The sequence below is a fragment of the Aquarana catesbeiana genome, linkage group LG13, assembly GCF_042186555.1.
Source record: "Aquarana catesbeiana isolate 2022-GZ linkage group LG13, ASM4218655v1, whole genome shotgun sequence".
Lineage (NCBI taxonomy): Eukaryota > Metazoa > Chordata > Amphibia > Anura > Ranidae > Aquarana > Aquarana catesbeiana.
Window position 1 is genome coordinate 27,558,121 of NC_133336.1, and position 20,301 is coordinate 27,578,421.

The following is a 20,301-nucleotide window of genomic DNA, read 5'->3' on the forward strand; positions in this document are numbered from 1 at the left end:
TGAGATGCGTCTATAGAGACATGAAGATATGCATCCGCCAGATCGATGGAAACCATCCACTCTCCTGACTCCTCAACCGAAACGATCGTTTCCAATGACTCCATTTTGAATGGTGGAACCTTCATGTAAGAATTCAGGACAAAAACTGGTCCCAAACCCCCTGAAGCCTCTGGGACAAAAAACAGAGGGGGAACATACTCTGACTCAATTCGTGCCTTGGAACCAGAAGGATGGCCCTTGCTGCCAACAGCTCCCCTATATATCCTTGCAAACATTACAAACATCTATGAACAAGGTCTGAAGGGGCCTTGTTCTGAACTCGAGACAATAACGTGATCGAATGACGGCTGCAATCAAGGAATCTTGTAATTTGTCCGCCCAAACCCCCCCCCTGAATTGGGCTAGTCTTGCTCCTACTTGAGAGGGTTAAGCGGAGACAGCTTCAGAAGGACTTAATTAAAGCCTTAGGCTCTGTCTCCACTACTGCGAGTTGTTGTGCGACCTGACACATGCAAAGTCGCATGACAAGTCAAAATCCATGTATTTCAATGGTCCCCGTTCTAATTGGTGCAAAAAAAGGTTTTTGCACTACTTTGTTCCAACATCTGTGCGATTTGTTCTCACATGGTTTTCACAGGTCGAATGACATTGCATCACAAATTGCACAGCAAAGTCGCAGTAAATCGCGCGACTCTGGGGGACGCAGCAGTGGAAACAGCCCCAGGAGCTTTGTTGGCCCTGGGCTTGGAAGGTTTCTGGAAGGTTGAACCAGCTCCCCTCCACTGTCTGAAAAACTGTCTGTAAGCCCTGGCCTCTCTGAATCCTTCTTTGGATCTCTTGTTAAACCGAAAGGGCTGCTGTGTCTTAAAGAGCCATTATCTTTGCTGTCATCTTGACCTAGTCGACAGCCACTTCAGCCACAACTCTACAGCAGTCTGCAAAGGAGAAGAACTGCCACTTCCCAGACTTTCATCCAAACATCCATCCACCAGCTCTGCTACCCACACTCTAAGGCTGGATTCACACCCATGCACTCCGCAGAACCGCACCACAGAACGTGTTCCATAGGAGAACATGATAAATGGACGGTAGTGCAAATCTGCAAAACGCAAAAAGCACCAAAAAACACACAGGTGCAAACCCAGCCCAAGTGCTGCTGCCACAGGAGTGAGTGCTACCGCCGGTCTGCAGGCTGCTGTCCAAACTATACAACCTTTTTAGGTCTGCGTTTATTTTGCGATCCATAGGATCCCTAAAAGAGACCGAATCCTCCAGCGGAAGCATAATGTGGTGGGCGAATATACATAATGAAGCATCCACCTTAGGCGTAGTGTCCCAAGGGGTACAGCTTCGATACTCCATTATGCACATTGAGCTTCTTCTCAGCCCCCCCCCCCCCACACTCATCGTCAATTACTTTTTTAATTTCAGAAATGAAATAGGAAGGAGGGTAACGATTTCTTTAAATACGGGTAGTAGCTTTGCTGTTTCTTTGGAGGCTACGATTCTTTCCTTAACAGCCTCCACCAAGGGGGGAACCAGTGCAAAAATCAAACGTATGCGATTCTGAGACCATCTCAGCCTCAGATGGATCCGAATCGCTATCGACTTCAGAGTTAAAACGCACTGAAAACACATGATCTGAATCTGCAGATGGTGAAGATACAGCAGGATGAGCAGGATTCCTTGAAACACTCTTTAACCCTTCCTTGACTGTGTGCTTAATGTCGGATTTAACCTGGCGTGCTTTCGCAGCATTGTCCTGAGCCGATGTCTTGACCTCTCTTGGCTTGGGTCCAAGCGACTAAAAGTGAGGTAAGAGCGAGGGAGATCTGGAATGCTGCGACAACAGGCATCTATCCAGCTGCATGCCACTCTGCGATTTGTCATGTCTAGTCCCCTCTTTACTCTTTTGAGGCTGGAATGCTGATTTGGAACCTTTTTGCGGGAGTTTATCTCGCAGTAAAATCTGTAAAACAGAGAGGATGTGCCCTCTTTTAAAAAAAAATAAATAAATAGACTACAATTAAAATAAACTTCTCCATCCAAATCTTCGGTGCTTAAGGCAGCTAGGCAGGCAGGCAAAATTCCCCAGTCCTAGAAGGTACAGGATAATAAAAATACTCTGACAGACAAGTAACACAGCAGAAAGTACCTGGAAGGAGGCTTACCAGAGCAGAGCAGAGAAGCAGATTGACCAGCTGGAGATCAGCCTAGAGGACAGAGCCTGCTGCAATCAGCAGTGAGCATTCTAGTGTTTGCTAGACAACCCAAAGAGGAAGCTACCTCTGACCTCACCTGCACAACTCTGAGCTTCTTGAAAGGAGTACATGTGGAGGAGGTGAACTACAAGTCCCAGCGAGCCAAACCATGAACACACAAAAACATGGAAGGAGAGAGTGCCAGCACCTGCCTAACGAAGGTATATACAGTCATTTATACTGCCAGTGCCAGTATTACACAGTCATTTATACTGTACCATGCAATCCCAGCACCATGGGAACCCACCTCCTCAGGGAATTTACAGCCTATAGGGGGGGGGTCTTCTGAATCGGGAGAGGCTGAAGAAGAGAAAAAAATAAATAAATAAAAATACACTTTAAAAGGCGTCCGGAGCGAGGACAAAAAAAGAACACTGGTGTGGGCAGATAGCCTCCCTTTTATGGGCTAGAAAAGAGGTGGTCCTGGAGGGGTCAGAGGGGGTGGAGCTGACCCATAGTAGGCTGACAAGGGGAGGATCCAGGCAGTAGTGTATTTAGGTTTTGTGCTGCCCTAGGCCTGACTAAACTAAACCCCCTAATTTAAATATGACCCACCCCTTCCTGTCAAGGCCACACCCCTTGCTGTTTAAGACACCCTGAAATTGAAATTTTCGAGTGGGGACACTAGTTCTGAGGGCCTGGGGGGGGGGGTCAATGGATTCCCTTAATTTGCATAGATTTCCTCTCACTTCCTGTTTGGCTATGGGGCAGGAAGTGAAGGGAAATCTCTGCAATGGGACAGGGATGGTAAAAAATAAACTGACAGGGGCTATAACCCTCCCTTACTCTATCCAAAATGAAAAAAAAAAAGTGTTGCCTATAGTTCTACTTTAAGCACAAATTTCTGATAATTTTATGGAGAGGACTAAGAAGATATAACCATGCCCATGGTGCAGCAGAAAACATATAGAACAGTGAGGAAGGTTTGTGGTCCAGGATGAGAGGACAGTCAAAATTAAAAGCGCCCCCCCCACAGTTGCGAAATGCCGGCCACCCACATACCGGAAGCAGTGCGTCGGCTTTATGGGGGCGCTACTAGACTAATTTGCCTCTCAGCCCAGTGCTCCCCATAAGACTAGCGCTACACTAACAGTGTAGTGCAAGCTGGCGAGGACTCTTTCCATGCTGCCCCCCTGCAAAGTGCTGCCCTAGGCCTGGGCCTTGTTGGCCTAGGTCAGGATACAGCGTTGGATCCAGGAAAGGAAAGTTACGGTAAGTATGGGCAACAATTTTCTTTAATAGGGGAGGTCCAGGAAATTATTTATATATATATATATATATATATATATATATATATATATATATATATATATATATATATATACATATATATGGCAAAAAGAGAAAGTGTAAAAGAGAGAAAGAAGAATGGTCTTCTGGTTATCCTTCATAAAAAATATTTGATTCCCTTCAGTTCCATTGACAGGCATCATGTCTGGTTCTGCGTCTGTCACCTTTTGATGCAGGGGTGTTCCAGATGGGAGCTGGATGGGGTGAAAGGTTTAGCACTGGGAAACCCTTTTTGAAAGATAAAAAGTGCATTTTATATATATCTATATAGATCAGACCAAAATGAGGGACAAATGAGGAGGACAGAGGGACTTTGTTCCAAGTCCCTCAAAATCAGGGACAGTTGGGAGATATGCTTAGAGGCAACAACAGGGGCTCTCTGCAAGGGTTTGGACTTCCATCATGGTCTCTTCACGGCGTTGGGTTTGGAGCTAGCTGCAGAAGGTGGGCACCCGATTGGCTCCTTCACCGGGGCCCTCTGAAGTTTCCCGCGGGCTTCTTGAGGGATATTTTCTTCAACGCTTTGGCCACTTCCACTGCGAGATCTGCCAAGTTCTCTCTATTTGAGCACTGTGCAATGAAGTGTACTACTTTACGTTGATAACATTTCTAAACTGGGGAAGGAGCCACATCCCTTCCTCCAATTGCAAGGGTGGACACAGTCTGTTTTACTTCCAAGAGTGATTTTTGCATATCAGCATGGGCTTCTATCATATGCCCCACTGTCTTCTGACTCACACAAAAGGTTTGCTGTAAAACAGTTTGTGCTTGTGCCAGTTGAGCTAAGGCTTGTGCCAGTGTCAATGGGGGGTGCAAGACCCTTCCTCTGGGTTGTTCTCTAGTTCAGATCCTGACTGTATGATGCAAGCTGAAGCACCATGTTTGGGTCCCTTGGCAGACTCAGGCCTTGGTACCTTGACTGCGATTAGAGCCTCTTCCTCTCTAATAGTCTTCATTAGTTTAGAGAAAGTGAGGAGGTTACTGGAGCCCTGGGCTCGAAACTGTAGCACAATAGGATCCAGCTGCTGGGCTCCTCTTAGCATCTGTAGTATTGCCCTACTTGCAACTTTGGCTCCCCAGCGATCAGCAGCAGCACCAGTCAGCGACAGTGGTGTTCTCATGTCCGCTTCTCTGCCTCTCTGTGTCCCTGATGCCATGACAAAATGTATGCTAAAAGCTTGCAGTACGGTCTGCCTCACACAATATCCTTACCACATCTCACCCAAGCCCAGAAGCAGACCTTCCATTTCCTCTCCACAGAGCTCCAATCATGCTGGTATGTGTAGTTCCACTGACAATCTGTAATACAGGCTTGGCCTGTCTGGGGACTACATCTCCCACAAGTCTCAGTTCCTCCCACAATCCACAGCAGCTCAGTTTCCTCTCTGTGATCCCGGGTGGTGGGCGGGGCTTTCCTCCAGCTCTCTCTGTGGTTGCATACAGTCCTACAAATGGACCGTTCCTCACCACTGAACTGCTGCAGTATGTGTGACTCTGCAGTGACAAGTTGGTCCTTGCAGTTGTAGTCCAGTGATTGCCTCCTACTGGGTCTACAGTTGGAAAATTTTCATTTGATCAGTGGCTGCAGCCAATCAGCGCTGATCAGTGTATTCTGACAGTGGAGGAGACCTCACTGTCAGAATGCAACAGCCCAGCAGGGAGAATTCTTCCATCCACCTTGATTGTGTGGATGGGGGGAATCCTTTATGGGGTTTTTTTTTTTTCAATCTGCCTGCTGACTGATCAAAAAAAATGACCCATATATGGGCAGCCTTATGGGCAGGAAGGGAAGGGCAACAGTGCGGGCGGTGAGCAATAGGAAAGTGATGGGGAGGACAATAGTGAGGGTAGGGAGCAATAGGAAGAGAAAGGCAAGAGTGAGGTTGGGGAACAATAAGAAGGGAAAGGCAATAGTGAGGCTAGGTGAAAATAAGGAGGGGCAATAGTGAGGGGAGGAGCAATAGGAAGAGGGCAATAGTGAGGGTAGGGAGAAATAAGACAGGCAATAGTGAGGCTAGGGAGTAATAGGAAGAGAGGGGCAATAGTGAGGATAGGTGACAATAAGGAGGGGCAGTAGCGAGGGGGAGGAGCAATAGTGAGGGTAGGGAGCAATAAAATGGGAAAGGCAATAGTGATGCTAGGGAGTATTAGGAAGGAAGGGGCAATAGTGAGGATAGGCCACAGTAAGGACAGGCAATAATGAGGGGAGGAAGAAATAGGAAGAGAGAGGCAATAGTGAGGACAGGGAATAATAGGAAGGGGGGCAATAGTTAAGGTAGGTAGCAATTGGAAGGGGGCAAAAGAAAGGGTAGTGAGCAATAGATACAATATACGCAAATAAAAAAGGGAGGGCCCATTCACACTTCTGCATTGTGACAACGTGTGCTGAACCATGTGTTACCACAATGCATGACAATGACCAGCTCTCTGTGTGGTGTATAGCCGGGCTATTCATTGTGAATGGCATCCCAACACACTGTAGAGGGCAGGATGCGTCATGATGGGTCATGTGCGTTTTTTTTATCTGTTGTGGTGCGTTGGCAGCCCATTCATAATAAAGGTGCTACCGTAACACAATGCTCAGTAACACATGCCATAACGCACATTAACACACCGCAAGAAATTACCTAATTGTCATCTAAAACTATTAAGTGTTAAATAACCAAAAATACATTATTTTCACATTCCGGCACTTCCCTCAACTTATACTATAAATTCTGAGAGGGGCATTTATGAAAATGTTGTGCCGGATAAAATCCATCAGTGGCCGCTGGTCAGAAAAGGGTTAAAACAATAACCTGTCACTGACAGTCATATAAGGAAGAAGATGGTGGTGAACACGTCAGTGGAAAAAAATGTAAGGAGCGGCCTCAATGTCAGTGCACACTGGTTTGTATAGGAAAGAGAAAGTGAAACCGATTTGTACAGAATCAAAGCATGCAAAGAGGAACAGAAGAATCATGGAGAGACAGTCTACAGGAACCTCTGACTAAGGTGGGGGCTTCCCCTTATCATTCCCTGCAAAGTATCTCTCATCTTTATCTAAAGCATCTCTCCTTTCCCTGCAAAGTATCTCTCCTCTCAGTACAAAGTATCTCTCCTCTCTCTGCAGAGTATCTCTCATGTCTCTTCTGCTCACACCTAAGGCATTTCTCTCTCTGTCCGAAGACTTTTGATTTCCCTCTGCAGAATCTCTCTCCCTTTCTTGCTCTGTGTTATTAGTATTATTATTATACAGGAATTTATATAGCGCCAACAGTTTGCGCAGCGCTTTACAACATGAGGGCAGACAGTACACTTACAATACAAATCAATACAGGAGGGATCAGAGGGCTCTGCTCGTTAGAGCTTACAATCTAGAAGGGAGGGTCAAGTGGAAACAAAAGGTAATAACTGTGGGGGGGTGAGGTGATGGAGAAATTGAAAATACAGTTGTTAGATGTGGGTAGGGTAGGCTTCTCTGAAGAGAAGGGTTTTCAGGGATCGTCTAAAAGCTAATAGAGTAGGAGATAAGCGGACAGATTGGGGTAGGGCATTCCATAGGATTGGAGAGGCTTTGGAAAAGTCCTGGAGGGGAGCATGGGAGAAGGTGACGAGGGAGTGAGAGAGCAGGAGGTCTTGAGAGGAACAAAGAGAACGATTAGGTTGGTATTTAGAGACTAAGCTAGTGATGGAGCTGGGGGCTAAATTGTGGATGGCTTTGTAGGTAGTTGTTAGTATTTTTAATTTAATTCTTTGTTACACATGAGAAGTATTTTTCTTCTCTCCTGATGAAGGGTTTTGTATGTGTTGTGGTTTCCTAAACGCCATCCTTCCACAATAGGCACAGCGCATTTTTTTTTGTGTGTTTTGGAATATGTGATAGAAAGAGAGAGGAAGATGGCGAGAAGAGGGGGGCAAAATAGTGAAGGTTGGTGAGTAATAGGAAGTGGGGGGGGCAATAGAGAGGGTGTTAAATAATAGGAAGGTGGGGGGGGCAATAGAGAGGGTGGTGAGTAATAGGAAGGTGGGGGGGCAATAGAGAGGGTGGTGAGTACTACATCTCCCACAAGTCTCAGTTCCTCCCACAATCCACAGCAGCTCAGTTTCCTCTCTGTGATCCCGGGTGGTGGGCGGGGCTTTCCTCCAGCTCTCTCTGTGGTTGCATACAGTCCTACAAATGGACAGTGTACACCCCCCCCCCCCCCCCGGTCCTCACCACTGAACTGCTGCAGTATGTGTGACTCTGCAGTGACAGGCTGGTCCTTGCAGTTGTAGTCCAGGAATTGCCTCCACCGGGGGAGCTACAGTTGGAAAATTTTCATTTGATCAGTGGCTGCAGCCAATCAGCGCTGATCAGTGTATTCTGACAGTGGAGGAGACCTCACTGTCAGTATGCAACAGCGCAGCAGGGAGAATTCTTCCATCCACCTTGATTGTGTGGATGGGGGAATGCATAATGATGTTTTTTTTTTCAATCTGCCTGCTGACTGATCAAAAAAAATGGCCCATCTATGGGCAGCCTTATGGGCAGGAAGGGAAGGGCAACAGTGTGGGCGGTGAGCAATAGGAAAGGGATGGGGAGGACAATAGTGATGGTAGGGAGCAATAGGAAGAGGAGGGCAAGAGTGAGAGTAGGGAACAATAAGAAGGGATAGGCAATAGTGAGGCTACGTGACAATAAGGAGGGGCAATAGTGAGGGGGGGAGCAATAGGAAGGGGCCAATAGTGAGGGTAGGGAGCAATAAGATGGGACAGGCAATCGTGAGGCTAGGGAGTAATAGGAAGAGAGGGGCAATAGTGAGGACAGGGAATAATAGGAAGGGGGGCAATAGTTAAGGTAGGTAGCAATCGGAAGGGGGCAAAAGAAAGGGTAGTGAGCAATAGATACAATATGCACAAATAAACAAGGGAGGGCCCATTCACACTTCTGCATTATGACAACGTGTGCTGAACCATGTGTTACCACAATGCATGACAATGACCAGCTCTCTGTGTGGTGTATAGCTGGGCTATTCATTGTGAATGGCATCCCAACACACTGTAGAGGGCAGGACGCGTCATGATGGGTCATGTGTGTTTTTTTTATCTGTTGTGGTGCGTTGGCAGCCCACTCATAATAAAGGTGCTACCGTAACACATTCCAAAAACGCACATTAACTCACCACAAGAAATTGCTTAATTGTCATCTAAAACTATTAAGTGTTAAATAACCAAAAATACATTATTTTCACATTCCGGCACTTCCCTCAACTTATACTATAAATTCTGAGCGGGGCATTTATGAAAATGGCGTGCCGGATAAAAATCCATCAATGGCCGCTGGTCAGAAAAGGGTTAAAGTAATAACCTGTCACTGACAGTCATATAAGGAAGAAGATGGTGGTGAACACGTCAGTGGAAAAAAATGTTAGGTGCAGCCTCAAAGTCAGTGCAAACTTGTTTGTGTAGGAAAGAGAAAGTGAAACCGATTTGTACAGAATCAAAGAATGCAAAGAGGAACAGAAGGATGGAGAGACAGTCTACAGGCACCTCTGACTAAGGTGGGGGCTTCCCCTTATCATTCCCTGCAAAGTATCTCTCTTCTTTATCTAAAGCATCTCTCCTTTCCCTGCAAAGTATCTCTCCTCTCAGTACAAAGTATCTCTCCTCTCAGTACAAAGTATCTCTCCTCTCTCTGCAGAGTATCTCTCATGTATCTTCTGCTCTCACCTAAGGCATTTCTCTCTCTGTCTGAAGACTTTTGATTTCCCTCTGCAGAATCTCTCTCCCTTTCTTGCTCTGTTATTATTAATATTATTATATAGGATTTATATAGCGCCAACAGTTTACGCAGCGCTTTACAACATGAGGGCAGACAGTACACTTACAAATCAATACAGGAGGGATCAGAGGGCCCTGCTCATTAGAGCTTACAATCTAGAAGGGAGGGTGAAGTGGAAACAAAAGGTAATAACTGTGGGGGATGAGCTGATGGAGAAAATGGAAATACAGTTGTTAGATGTGGGTAGGGTAGGCTTCTCTGAAGAGAAGGGTTTTCAGGGATCGTCTAAAAGCTAATAGAGTAGGAGATAAGCAGACAGATTGGGGTAGGGCATTCCATAGGATTGGAGAGGCTTTGGAAAAGTCCTGGAGGCGAGCATGGGAGGAGGTGACGAGGGAGCTAGAGAGCAGGAGGTCTTGAGAGGAACGAAGAGAACGAGTAGGTTGGTATTTAGAGACTAGGCTAGTGATGTAGCTGGGGGCGAAATTGTGGATCGCTTTGTAGGTAGCTGTTAGTATTTTGATTTTAATTCTTTGTTACACATGAGAAGTATTTTTCTTCTCTCCTGATGAAGGGTTTTGTATGTGTTGTGGTTTCCTAAACGCTATCCACCCACAATAAGCACAGCGCATGTTTTTTGTGTGTTTTGGAATATGTGATAGAAAGAGAGAGGAAGATGGCGAGAAGAGGGGGGCAAAATAGTGAGGGTGGTGAGTAATAGGAAGGTGGAGGTGCAATAGTGAGGGTGGTGAGTAATAGGAAGGTGGGGGGGCGCAATAGAGAGGGTGGTGAGTAATAGGAAGGTGGGGGGGAGCAATAGTGAGAGTGGTGAGTAATAGGAAGGTGGGGGGCGCAATAGAGAGGGTGGTGAGTAATAGGAAGGTTGGGGGGGGCAATAGTGAGGGTGGTGAGTAATAGGAAGGTGGGGGGCACAATAGTGAGGGTGGTGAGCAGTGGCATTGCTAGTGGGTGGCTTTTGGGGCTATAGCCCAGAATCTGGGGCTGATAGCCACGAGTCTCTTTAGGGGTCCCCAAGGGGAGGGGAGGCTCTCTGGGGACCCTAATGCAAGGGGGGGCTCTCTGGGGACCCTGATTTTAAGTGGGAGGCTCTCTGGGGACCCTGATTTTAAGTGGGAGGCTCTCCGGGGACCCTGATTTAAGGGGGAGGCTCTGTGGGGACCCTGATTTAAGGGGGAGGCTCACAGGGGACCCTGATTTAAGGGGGATGTTCACAGGGGACCCTGATTTAAGGGGAGGCTCTCTGGGGACCCTGATTTAAGGGGGAGGCTCTCTGGGAAGACTTACGTAAGGGGGCTCTCTGGGAACCCTGATGTAAGTGGGAGGCTCTCTGGGGACTCTGATTTGGGGGGGGCTCTCTGGGGATATATATACACACACGGATATTATTGTATATACATGTGTATGCCCGCCCAAGTGTATGACTTTCTTTACTATGCTGCTATGGGCTCTAGCCCCAGATCTTTTGTACACCTAGCAACGCCCCTTAATAAGTAATAGAAGGGTGGGGGCAGAAAACAGCTGCGTTTTAACTGCCCCTCTTAAGCCTCAACAGCAGCAGGATAGAGTTGTACACATACCAGGGCAAAAATTATACTCCATGTCGGATTTGACGGGCAGCACTAACAGTGAATACAATCTATTGCGACACGGTGGTATGGGCTTTTCAGGGTTAAAACAGGTGGTGAGGAGGCGACATATTGACTCCCAGCTACCTGTCAACTGCACTCTGAAAGGCGATTCACCATAAGCAGCTTCTCAGAGGGTTGGCAAGGTCTGCTGCCAGTGTGAAAGAACCCTTAAAGTGTAACTAAAGACAAAACTTTTTTTTAAGTTTTGGATAGAGTGGAGAAGGAATAGAATGCTTGGCACTGTTTATTGCTGTCTGTGCCCCCGTTAGGGAGATTCACTCTCTCTATTTGTCCTGTTTACCATTATCATTGAAAGTGAAAGTAAAAGGAAGTCCCAAATTCTGGGTTTTCCCCAGAAAAGTAATAGAGGAAAAATCTTCGTATGGGAACACTAGTTCTGGTGACCTGGGAGGCACGAAGAAATTCGCTTAATTTGCAGAGATTTCCTCTCACTTCCTGTTTGGCTATGATACAGGAAGTGCTCCACAATGGGACACAGATGATAAAAAAATCTGTCAGGGGTGATAGCCGTCTCTTACTCTATCCAAAATTAAAGTTTTGCCTATACTTTAAAGCAAATTTACTTATTATTTGCCTTCCATGGTTCCCCCTTCTCCATCATCAACATGACATTTTGCTGATAACCTTATTTTAGTCCCACCATCATGACTGGGTCTCTGTGCTTCTCTGTGCAATGTAGGCACATTATAGTTTGTGGGAGGAGCCAGCAGGGTGCTGTATATTGCTTCCTGAAAACATCAAAGCACCCCGCCTCTCAAGAGCCCTCAGCCCAAGCAGTGGGTAGGCTCTTGGGAGAAGTTATGCAAATATCAAAATGCCTTGATGGGTAGGTGTCAGCCTGGGGTGACCACATGTCCCGGATTGCCCGGGACAGTCCCACATTTTGCAGATCTGTCCCGAGTCCCAGTCACCTTCATTCCGGGACAATACAGTGTCCCAGAATGAAACTGACACAGCCACCCTGCACAGTGCATTCTGCACCTTGATTGGGCAAAGCTTTGCCCAATCAGGGCTCAGTAATATCCAGTTGTTAAGGAGCGGGGCCGGGAAACTGTCAATGGGCTTCCCTACTGACAGCTGAATATTAAAAAAAAAAAAAATCTTGTAAAAGGATTTTTTTTTTTTTAAACGGCGTGGGCCTCCCCCCCAGTCTATACCAGACCCTTTGCATTCTTGCTCAGATAAGGGTCTGGTATGGATCTTGGGGGGGACCCCACATCGTTTTTTTGTTTTTTTTCAATAGCCGGGTGTCAGCTATTGCAAATGCGAGACAATTTAAAGAGGAAGTAAACCCTGATGGGTGTTACTTCCTCTTTGTTTCCCTGCAAAGGTAAAGCATAATGGGCTACTATGCATTGCATAGTAGCCCATTATGTGACACCTGCAGGAGAAGCCCGTGATGTCCCCATCTTCCTTGCTAGTAACGAGCGTCCATTCTTCACCCCTCTTTCTTCCAGGGCTGCGAACTCTGGCTCTGTGACTGGCCGGAGTCGCGTGATGGCGCGTGACGTCACTCCCGCGCATGCGTGCAGGAGCCGCCATTTTACGGCATGACCCGAGCTAGAAACGGCGCAGCGTGCCCTTTCTAACTCAGGCGCATGCGCAGAAGAAATATCTCTCCGTGCAGGTCTGGGCTTACCTGTAGGTTGAAGTGGTTGTAACGGGTTTACAACCACTTTAAATGTGATTTGACTCGCTTTTTTTTCTTTAGAAATTAAATTTTTGCTGCAGCATGTTCTATGCATGCTACAGATTCTCCACTCTACAGGCAGACTAAGGGGACCCCGTGATGTACATCCTTTTTGTGAAGGGGGGTGGGGTTCGGTGGTCCCTAAATGGCAGCTTGGAAATGTGGCCACCCTATGTCAGCCTGGAGGAGAGGGCATTTCTAGGCAGGCTATATTTACATGCAGACCACCCTGGGTAACACCCACATGTGATGCTAAGCCTCCATGTTCAAAAGATCTGAAGTCCACAGAATGAAAGGGGAGGGCCAGGGAGAGTAAGGCTGGGGAACAAAGTGCTAGATAATGCTGGACATCCTCCAGCCTGGAAATGAATCCTTGCAGCTTCTAATGTGCATTGTGAAACGCTCACAGTGTGCAGTGAAATCAAAGTAATACATTTCAGTACTGGAGAGGAGCCTGTACAACTGTGCTAGACTGGAGGGAAGGCTGGAGATCAGCTTAAAATGAACTAAGGCCATAAAAAAGGAGCGGTAAATCCCCTCATATGATATGCCTCCACCAGGGGGTATGGGGGGACACTTCCAACCACTGAAAACTCTGGTTCCTTCACAAAGATGTTCAGGTCTATTGGATAATGTATGTGTGATAGGCTGATGGATGAGAGGGACAGAAGAGCTCTAACTAGCCAATGCCCCCAGGTGAGGTACCCCACAGCCGGCGTCATTGTGGTGGATGGCAGACGTCCCCTCACCTGTCATTGTTGGAAAGATGTCTCCAGCCAAGAATCCACCCAACCCTGAGACCTTTCATATTGCTCCTAGACAACACAACAAGAACTCCACCGTGATTTAAACCAAATTCAACCCAACCTAACCAACGACCACAATTATCTCCCCGATTTGCAGTAGGAGAACACCTGCTCCGCACACCAGTGCCTGACTCCATGCAAAGTATGGTGTTAGTGCCCTCCCCATCCACTGCATTGGGATGATTGGCAGTCAACTTCATGTAGGAATATGTGATGGGAACACAACCTTTCTTTTCCTGGTTCAGACCAGGATGTGGGAGGGAGCGGCCCACACACAGGTACAAAAATGCAAATTTCTCTGCAATTCCTGACATAATGGAGACTCTTTAAAAATAGGTTTCTCTGACAGAAAACAAGCTGTCTATAGAATGATGATTTGGGATTTTAGTGATTTATGTACAAATATGGGTTACTGAGATTTTTTGTAATACAAATCTAGCAGATTGGACTTGCTGATAACAAATATTCATACTAACTTTTCGTCTGCAGATTAGGAGAACCGCCTCGGGTGAGGACATTGGAATGGCGGACAAAGGGATGGACGTGGAAGCTCCAGGTAATGGGACAGTAATGAGATAGAGATTGGGACGGGTAATAGAATGGGGAATAGGCCGGTAACGGGATAGGGATTGGGATGGTAATATGATGGAGAATGGGATGGGAATAGGATGGTAATAGGAAGGGAAATGGGACAGTAATGGCATGGGGAATAGGACAGGGATTGGGATGGTAATGGGATGGAAAATGGGGATGTTAATGGGACAGAGATTGTAGTTGAAAATTGTGACGGACCCCGGTACTCAAAAGGTGTATGTCCGCTGTATAAGCTTCCCTTGCTTGGTAACAGAATGATCCAAGATCCCGTAGCTCACCCAGTCACTTGTCGGGACACAGCGTAGAGTGGTGCAAAACATCAAACTGTCTATTGAAACACAGGCACAAAGAGATATACACTCTCGGACAATCCCTTCTTCTTCCCATAATGACAAAGGGCGGGGTAAACTGTACATCCAGTAACATGAGACACAAGTACATTCGACCTTTTCAACAAACAATTCAATCAGTAACTGGACATGTAGACAGCCTTATCAGCAGGAAGGTCTGTTGGAGAAATTCCCCCATTAGGAAGTAATAGCTGACAGTGACATCATTAACATGAGCTTATTAACTAGGCACTTAAAGCAGCCTAGGTGACCAGATAATTTGGCACCTACAACCCTGAACACAATGTACTGTACAATACACATTATAAGCATAAAACAGAACATGCCACAATAGTTCCATAAAAAGTAAAATGTTTACAAGATGAATCTCATCTACAAGAGATGCTCAGCCAGACAGAAACAATAGAACAATGGGAATGACCGACTTAACAATAAAAACATAACAAACCTCACCTCAGACTATCCAAAAAAAAGTATACAACAATCTAGGAGACAAACTCCTACAATATTCCAGCAGTCTGAAAAGGTGGAATTAATTTATATTCATAGATTTCTTAAGGGATATTGTTGATAAATATTTCTGTCCCAAGTGAAGAAGCCACTCCAAACCAGTCTGCAGAAGGGCCACCACATTCCCTCTGACCATTACCTGTACAGGATTAATATTACACCTTTCCTTCCACTCCAGAAGGGAAGCTTTGTTGTCCTTATTCAGAGAAGTAATCTAAGCCTTGCTCCAAGTGTCCATTATGTGGCTGTCCATCAATCGAGAATCATCTGCTCTCTCCATGGGCCATAATCAGTGGGTAGGAAGCTGGCTCCTAGTCCTCTCCAAAAGCCCCTGTCCTGGTTGGGTCTGTCACACAAAATGAACAAGCAATGGGATCGCAATGGGACAGGGAATGGGAAGGTAATGGAATGGGGATTAAGATCATAATAGTACGCAGATTGGAATGGTACTAGGGAATGGACTGGGTTGATAATAGGACAGGGAATTGGACAGTAATGGGGTGGAAATTGGAATGTAATGGGGCATGGTTTGGGATGGCAATAGGACAAGGATTGGTATAATAATGGAAAAGAAAATGGGATTGTAATGGGATGAGGATTAGAATGCTAATGGAACAAGGATTGGGATAGTAATTGGACAATGATTGAGATGGTAGTGGGACAATAATGGGACAGGGAATGGGATGGTAGTGGGACTGTCATGGGACGGGGAATGGGAAGGTAATGGAATGGGGACTGAGATCGTAATGGGACGTGTATTGGGATGGTAATGGGGCAGAGACTGGGAAGGTAATAGGACAGGGATTGGGATAACAATTGGATGGGGAATGGGACATTAATGAGATGGGCAATGGGATATTAATGAGACGCGGTATATATATATATATATATATATATATAGATCTATATCTATATCTATATCTATATCTAGATATATATATATATATATATATATATATATATATATATATATATATATATATATATATATATATATATATATATATATAGGTCAATTATATGACCCTGCCCATCCTACTATATACTATTTGTACCTTTACAGCTGATTAAATAATCTTATAGGCTTCAACTGGGTTATTTTTCCTTTAATCTGATTTTGTACAAACAGTTAGACCTTTTCTTCAAATCTTCAGCACATAACAGATCTGTGTATGAAGTGGCTCTCCTACCTCCTGGAAATGCGAACTGTTCCTTCTGTATGTTGTAGAAGGACCTGTTTTTGCAGCCTTATGCCCCGTACACACGGTCGGACTTTGTTCGGACATTCCGACAACAAAATCCTAGGATTTTTTCATACGGATGTTGGCTCAAACTTGTCTTGCATACACACGGTCACACAAAGTTGTCGGAAAATCCAATCGTTCTAAACGCGGTGACGTAAAACACGTACGTCAGGACTATAAACGGGGCAGTGGCCAATAGCTTTCATCCCTTTATTTATTCTGAGCATGCGTGGCACTTTGTCCGTCGGATTTGTGTACACACGATCGGAATTTCCGACAATGGATTTTGTTGTTGGAAAATTTTATAGCCTGCTCTCAAACTTTGTGGGTCGGAAAATCCGATGGAAAATGTGTGATGGAGCCTACACACGGTCGGAATTTCCGACAACAAGGTCCTATCACACATTTTCCGTCGGAAAATCCGACCGTGTGTACGGGGCAATAGTGAATGTAACATTCCTAACACCTGAACCTAGGAGAAAATAGCCTTAAAGTAAAACTATAGGCAAAACTTTTTTTTTTCATTTTGTATAGAGCAAAGGAGGGTTATAATAATTCCAGTTGCCATTTGTATCCAATTGGAGAGATTTCCCTTTAATTCCTGTCCCATAGCCAAACAGGAAGTGAGAGGAAATTCCTGCAAATTAACCACTTTAGCCCCGGAAGATTTTACCCCCTTCCTGACCAGAGCACTTTTTACAATTTGGCACTGCGTCACTTTAATGGACAATTGCGCGGTCATGCAATTCTGTACCCAAACAAAATTTGCATCCTTTTTTTCCCACAAATAGAGATTTCTTTTGGTGGTATTTGATCACCTCTGCGTTTTTTATTTTTTGCGCTATAAACAAAAAAAAAAGCGCCAATTTTGAAAAAAAAACAAAAAAACAATATTTTTAACTTTTTGCTATAATAAATATCCCCCAAATTAAAAAAATTAAAAAAAAAGTCTTCCTCAGTTTATGCCAATATATATTATATATTTTTCGTTAAAAAAAAACAAAAAAAAACAAAACAAAAAGGGGTATATTGATTCGTTTGCGCAAAAGTTATAGCATCTACAAACTATAGGAAAGATTTATGGAATTTTTATGGCGTTTTTATTTTTTAATTTTTTTTACTAGTTATGGCGGTGATCTACGATTTTTAGCAGTATTGCGGTGGACAGATCGGACACTTTTGACACATTTTTGGGACCATTGACATTTATAGAGCGAAATGGTCACTGGCAGGGAAGGGGTTAACACTAGGGGGCAATCAAGGGGTTAACTGTGTGTTCCCTCACTGTGTTCTAACTGTGTGGGGATGGGACTAACTAGGAGAGATGGCAGATCCCTGTTCCTACTTTGTAGGAACTCACGACCTGGCTCCTCTCCTCTGACAGCACAGGGATTGGCGCTCGTGCATGCGATCGTACATGGGCGGCGGCGATTGCGCCCGCCGGCCATGCGCATCGGTTCCCCTGCTGTGCAGCGGGTGCCTCCGCCGGCACCTCTGGTGGCTCTCCTGGGCAAAGCCGTATATGTACGGGATTTCGTCCAGGAGAGCCATTCTGTTGCAGTATATCTGCGTAAGCCGGTCGGGAACTGGTGAAGGGAATTCCTTGGGGACCCCCAGGTCACCTGAACTAGTGTGCCCATTGGAAGATTTCCCCTCTATTACATTTCTGGGGACAACCCAAAATTTGGGATTTTCTTTTACTTTGCAGAAGAGGAAACAATATGGGGGAAACCTCAGCACTGTGTACAGTCTATAAAGATTCCTCTACAAATGATCAAATTAATGGGTGTTTGAACAAGCAAACCTCCAACTGCAGTGGGAAGTGAAAGATTTAGCAGTGGTATCATTGCTAATCCTAAATGTGAAAGCTTCCTGCTTAGGGCTCAGGAGCCAGCACTGGCTGGCATTCTAGCAACCAGTGACTCATGCCCGCCTGGCATGTTCAGCTGTCAGCTGGGGATTACGGCTTGACAAGTGAATGTAGACAAAGGGGTGGGGATAGTGTAAAAAAAAAATACGTGGGTTACCCCTCAAAATTCATACCAGGCCCTCCAGGTCTGGATTTTATGGGGGAACCCAGAAAAAAGGCATGGGCCCCTCCCCCCCAAATTTCATACCAGAACCTTAAAGTCTGATATGGACTTTACGGGGGAACCCCACACAAAAACAATAGAGAAAAAGCGTGGGGTCCCCACCAATATCTATACAAAACACTTTCCCAAGCATGCAAACAGAATAGTTTTAGGACGATTGCATGTCTGATCCCTCCTTAACCATTCTAGGCCACATGCTCTCACTATGGGGGGGGGGGTTACCTTGTTAATGAGGGCAAGGGTATTTTCCCACAACCCTGGCCTGGTGGTTGTGGGGGTCTGCAGATCGGAGGCTTATTGCAATCCAGAGGCACCCTTAAACTATAGGGGGGACCCCAGATATTGCCCCACACGCAAATGGGTAAGGGGTACATAGTACTCCTATTCATTCACAAAAAAATGTAAATAAACACACAGTTTTTATCAAGTCCTTTCATTAAAAAATTATTCCCCACAATGTAAATAAACCGTTAATACATTATCCAGCAATGCAGATGCATGTCATTCATAATGAACACCTGCCAGAAGAAAAAAACCCACCCGCACGTCCGATCATATTTAGTCAGCAATGTCATAATGATCCCTTTTAACAAATAGGAGCCCTGAGCAGGAAGCTGTCACATTTAGCACTGGTAGGAATACTGCGACTAAATGTCTCACTTCCCACTGCAGCTTGAAGTTCACTTGGCCAAATACCAATTCGTCTAGCTGCTTGCACAGGATTTACTTCATTGGCACCTATACTTTGTATACCTTGCCAAGGCCTCCCTCATATTATATTATTTCCTCTTCTGGTCGAATGTTTTTGGCCTATAGTGTTAGGCTTGTAGGCAGGTGCAGTCTACTTTCTCCACTGCAGGTGGCACTCATCCGCAGTGGCCTTGTAGCTGGAGAGGAAGTCAAGAGGAACGTAGTTCCACTATGGTTTCCTGGGTCACTGGGGAAGCAATCCGGTTGGATGCTGCTGCCCCATGTGACTTTGCCAGCCATCTTGGGTCAGGCAGAGCCTATTTAGGGCCCTGGCTCCCGTGTTTGGTGCACTTTGTGGGAGTGGGTAGTGAAAGGAAAGGTATCCCATCTAAAAGGGACAGTACTAGCAGAAAGAAAGGGTGCCTGATTAGGAGGGAAAGCATAGGGTCACAATTACTCTGGACACCTTCTCGCTTGGGCATGAGACGGTCAGGCTGCATTCTGCCCTCTTAAAGACTTGTCTGTCCTGCTGAAACCTGCTCTCTTCATGTTGCTGACAAGCGTGAGTGTACCAGGTTGGGCAGCCTTTCCACTGGGTTTGTTTTGAACTGTTGCTGCATTACTTTAATATAAGTCTTCAATTGCACCTGACTGTGTGGATTATTGCCGTCACACCACGCTGCACCCCACCTTCAGGCTTTTTTCTCCATTGATCAAATTTCTTTAATGCCTTTGGTTATAAAGTATGTTCTCAAGGCTATTTTCTCTTAGGATTAATTATCTGGGAATGTTACATTTGCCAAAGGGCAACAAATAGAAAGTGACGTTACACACATACTGTATTACAAACTATACGGGTATTATTTGTGACTTTTGTGCTGAGACATTCATAAAGCAAATTATTTATACATAGACCCCTAAATAGTGAAGCTGTGTAACGGAAGTCCTTGGCTGTTGTAGAGACACTCAGAAATTGGTGGCATGGTGAAAAGCACTTTATACTAGCACTGGCACATTTAACTAGGTACCGAGGAACTGAAGTTTGGATTTCAAGGCACTCCACTCTCATACATGACTAATGTTGAATGAATGTTCGATGTTATAGGAGGATTTCTTGTCTATTGAACTTAAACATCCAGATCAGACTGCAGATCCCAAACTGTTGTACTTTCTGTAGATTTTTACTATCAAATGTGGTAGTCAGTGCAACCCCAAAATTCCGCTTCTAATGCCCCGTACACACGGTCGGACTTTGTTCGGACATTCTGACAACAAAATCCTAGGATTTTTTCTGACGGATGTTGGCTCAAACTTGTCTTGCATACACACGGTCACACAAAGTTGTCGGAAAATCCGATCA

At 45.4% G+C, this 20,301-nt stretch overlaps 1 protein-coding gene across 3 annotated transcripts in view; it reads left to right on the forward strand.

Annotated features, from left to right (window-relative positions):
* LOC141117297 (interferon-induced very large GTPase 1-like) overlaps nt 1-20,301 on the forward strand; it is a 45,969-nt gene that overhangs the window by 15,271 nt on the left and 10,397 nt on the right. The window contains exons 1-2 of one of the 3 annotated variants that reach the window (XM_073610075.1): nt 6,383-6,545; nt 13,950-14,016. In XM_073610075.1, coding sequence (XP_073466176.1) covers nt 6,489-6,545; nt 13,950-14,016 — 124 coding nt within the window. In that variant the 5' untranslated portion in view covers nt 6,383-6,488. Of the gene's footprint in view, nt 1-6,382; nt 6,546-8,986; nt 9,074-13,949; nt 14,017-20,301 lie in introns of those variants that run through there. The other 2 variants (XM_073610076.1, XM_073610077.1) reach the window with 2 other exon arrangements.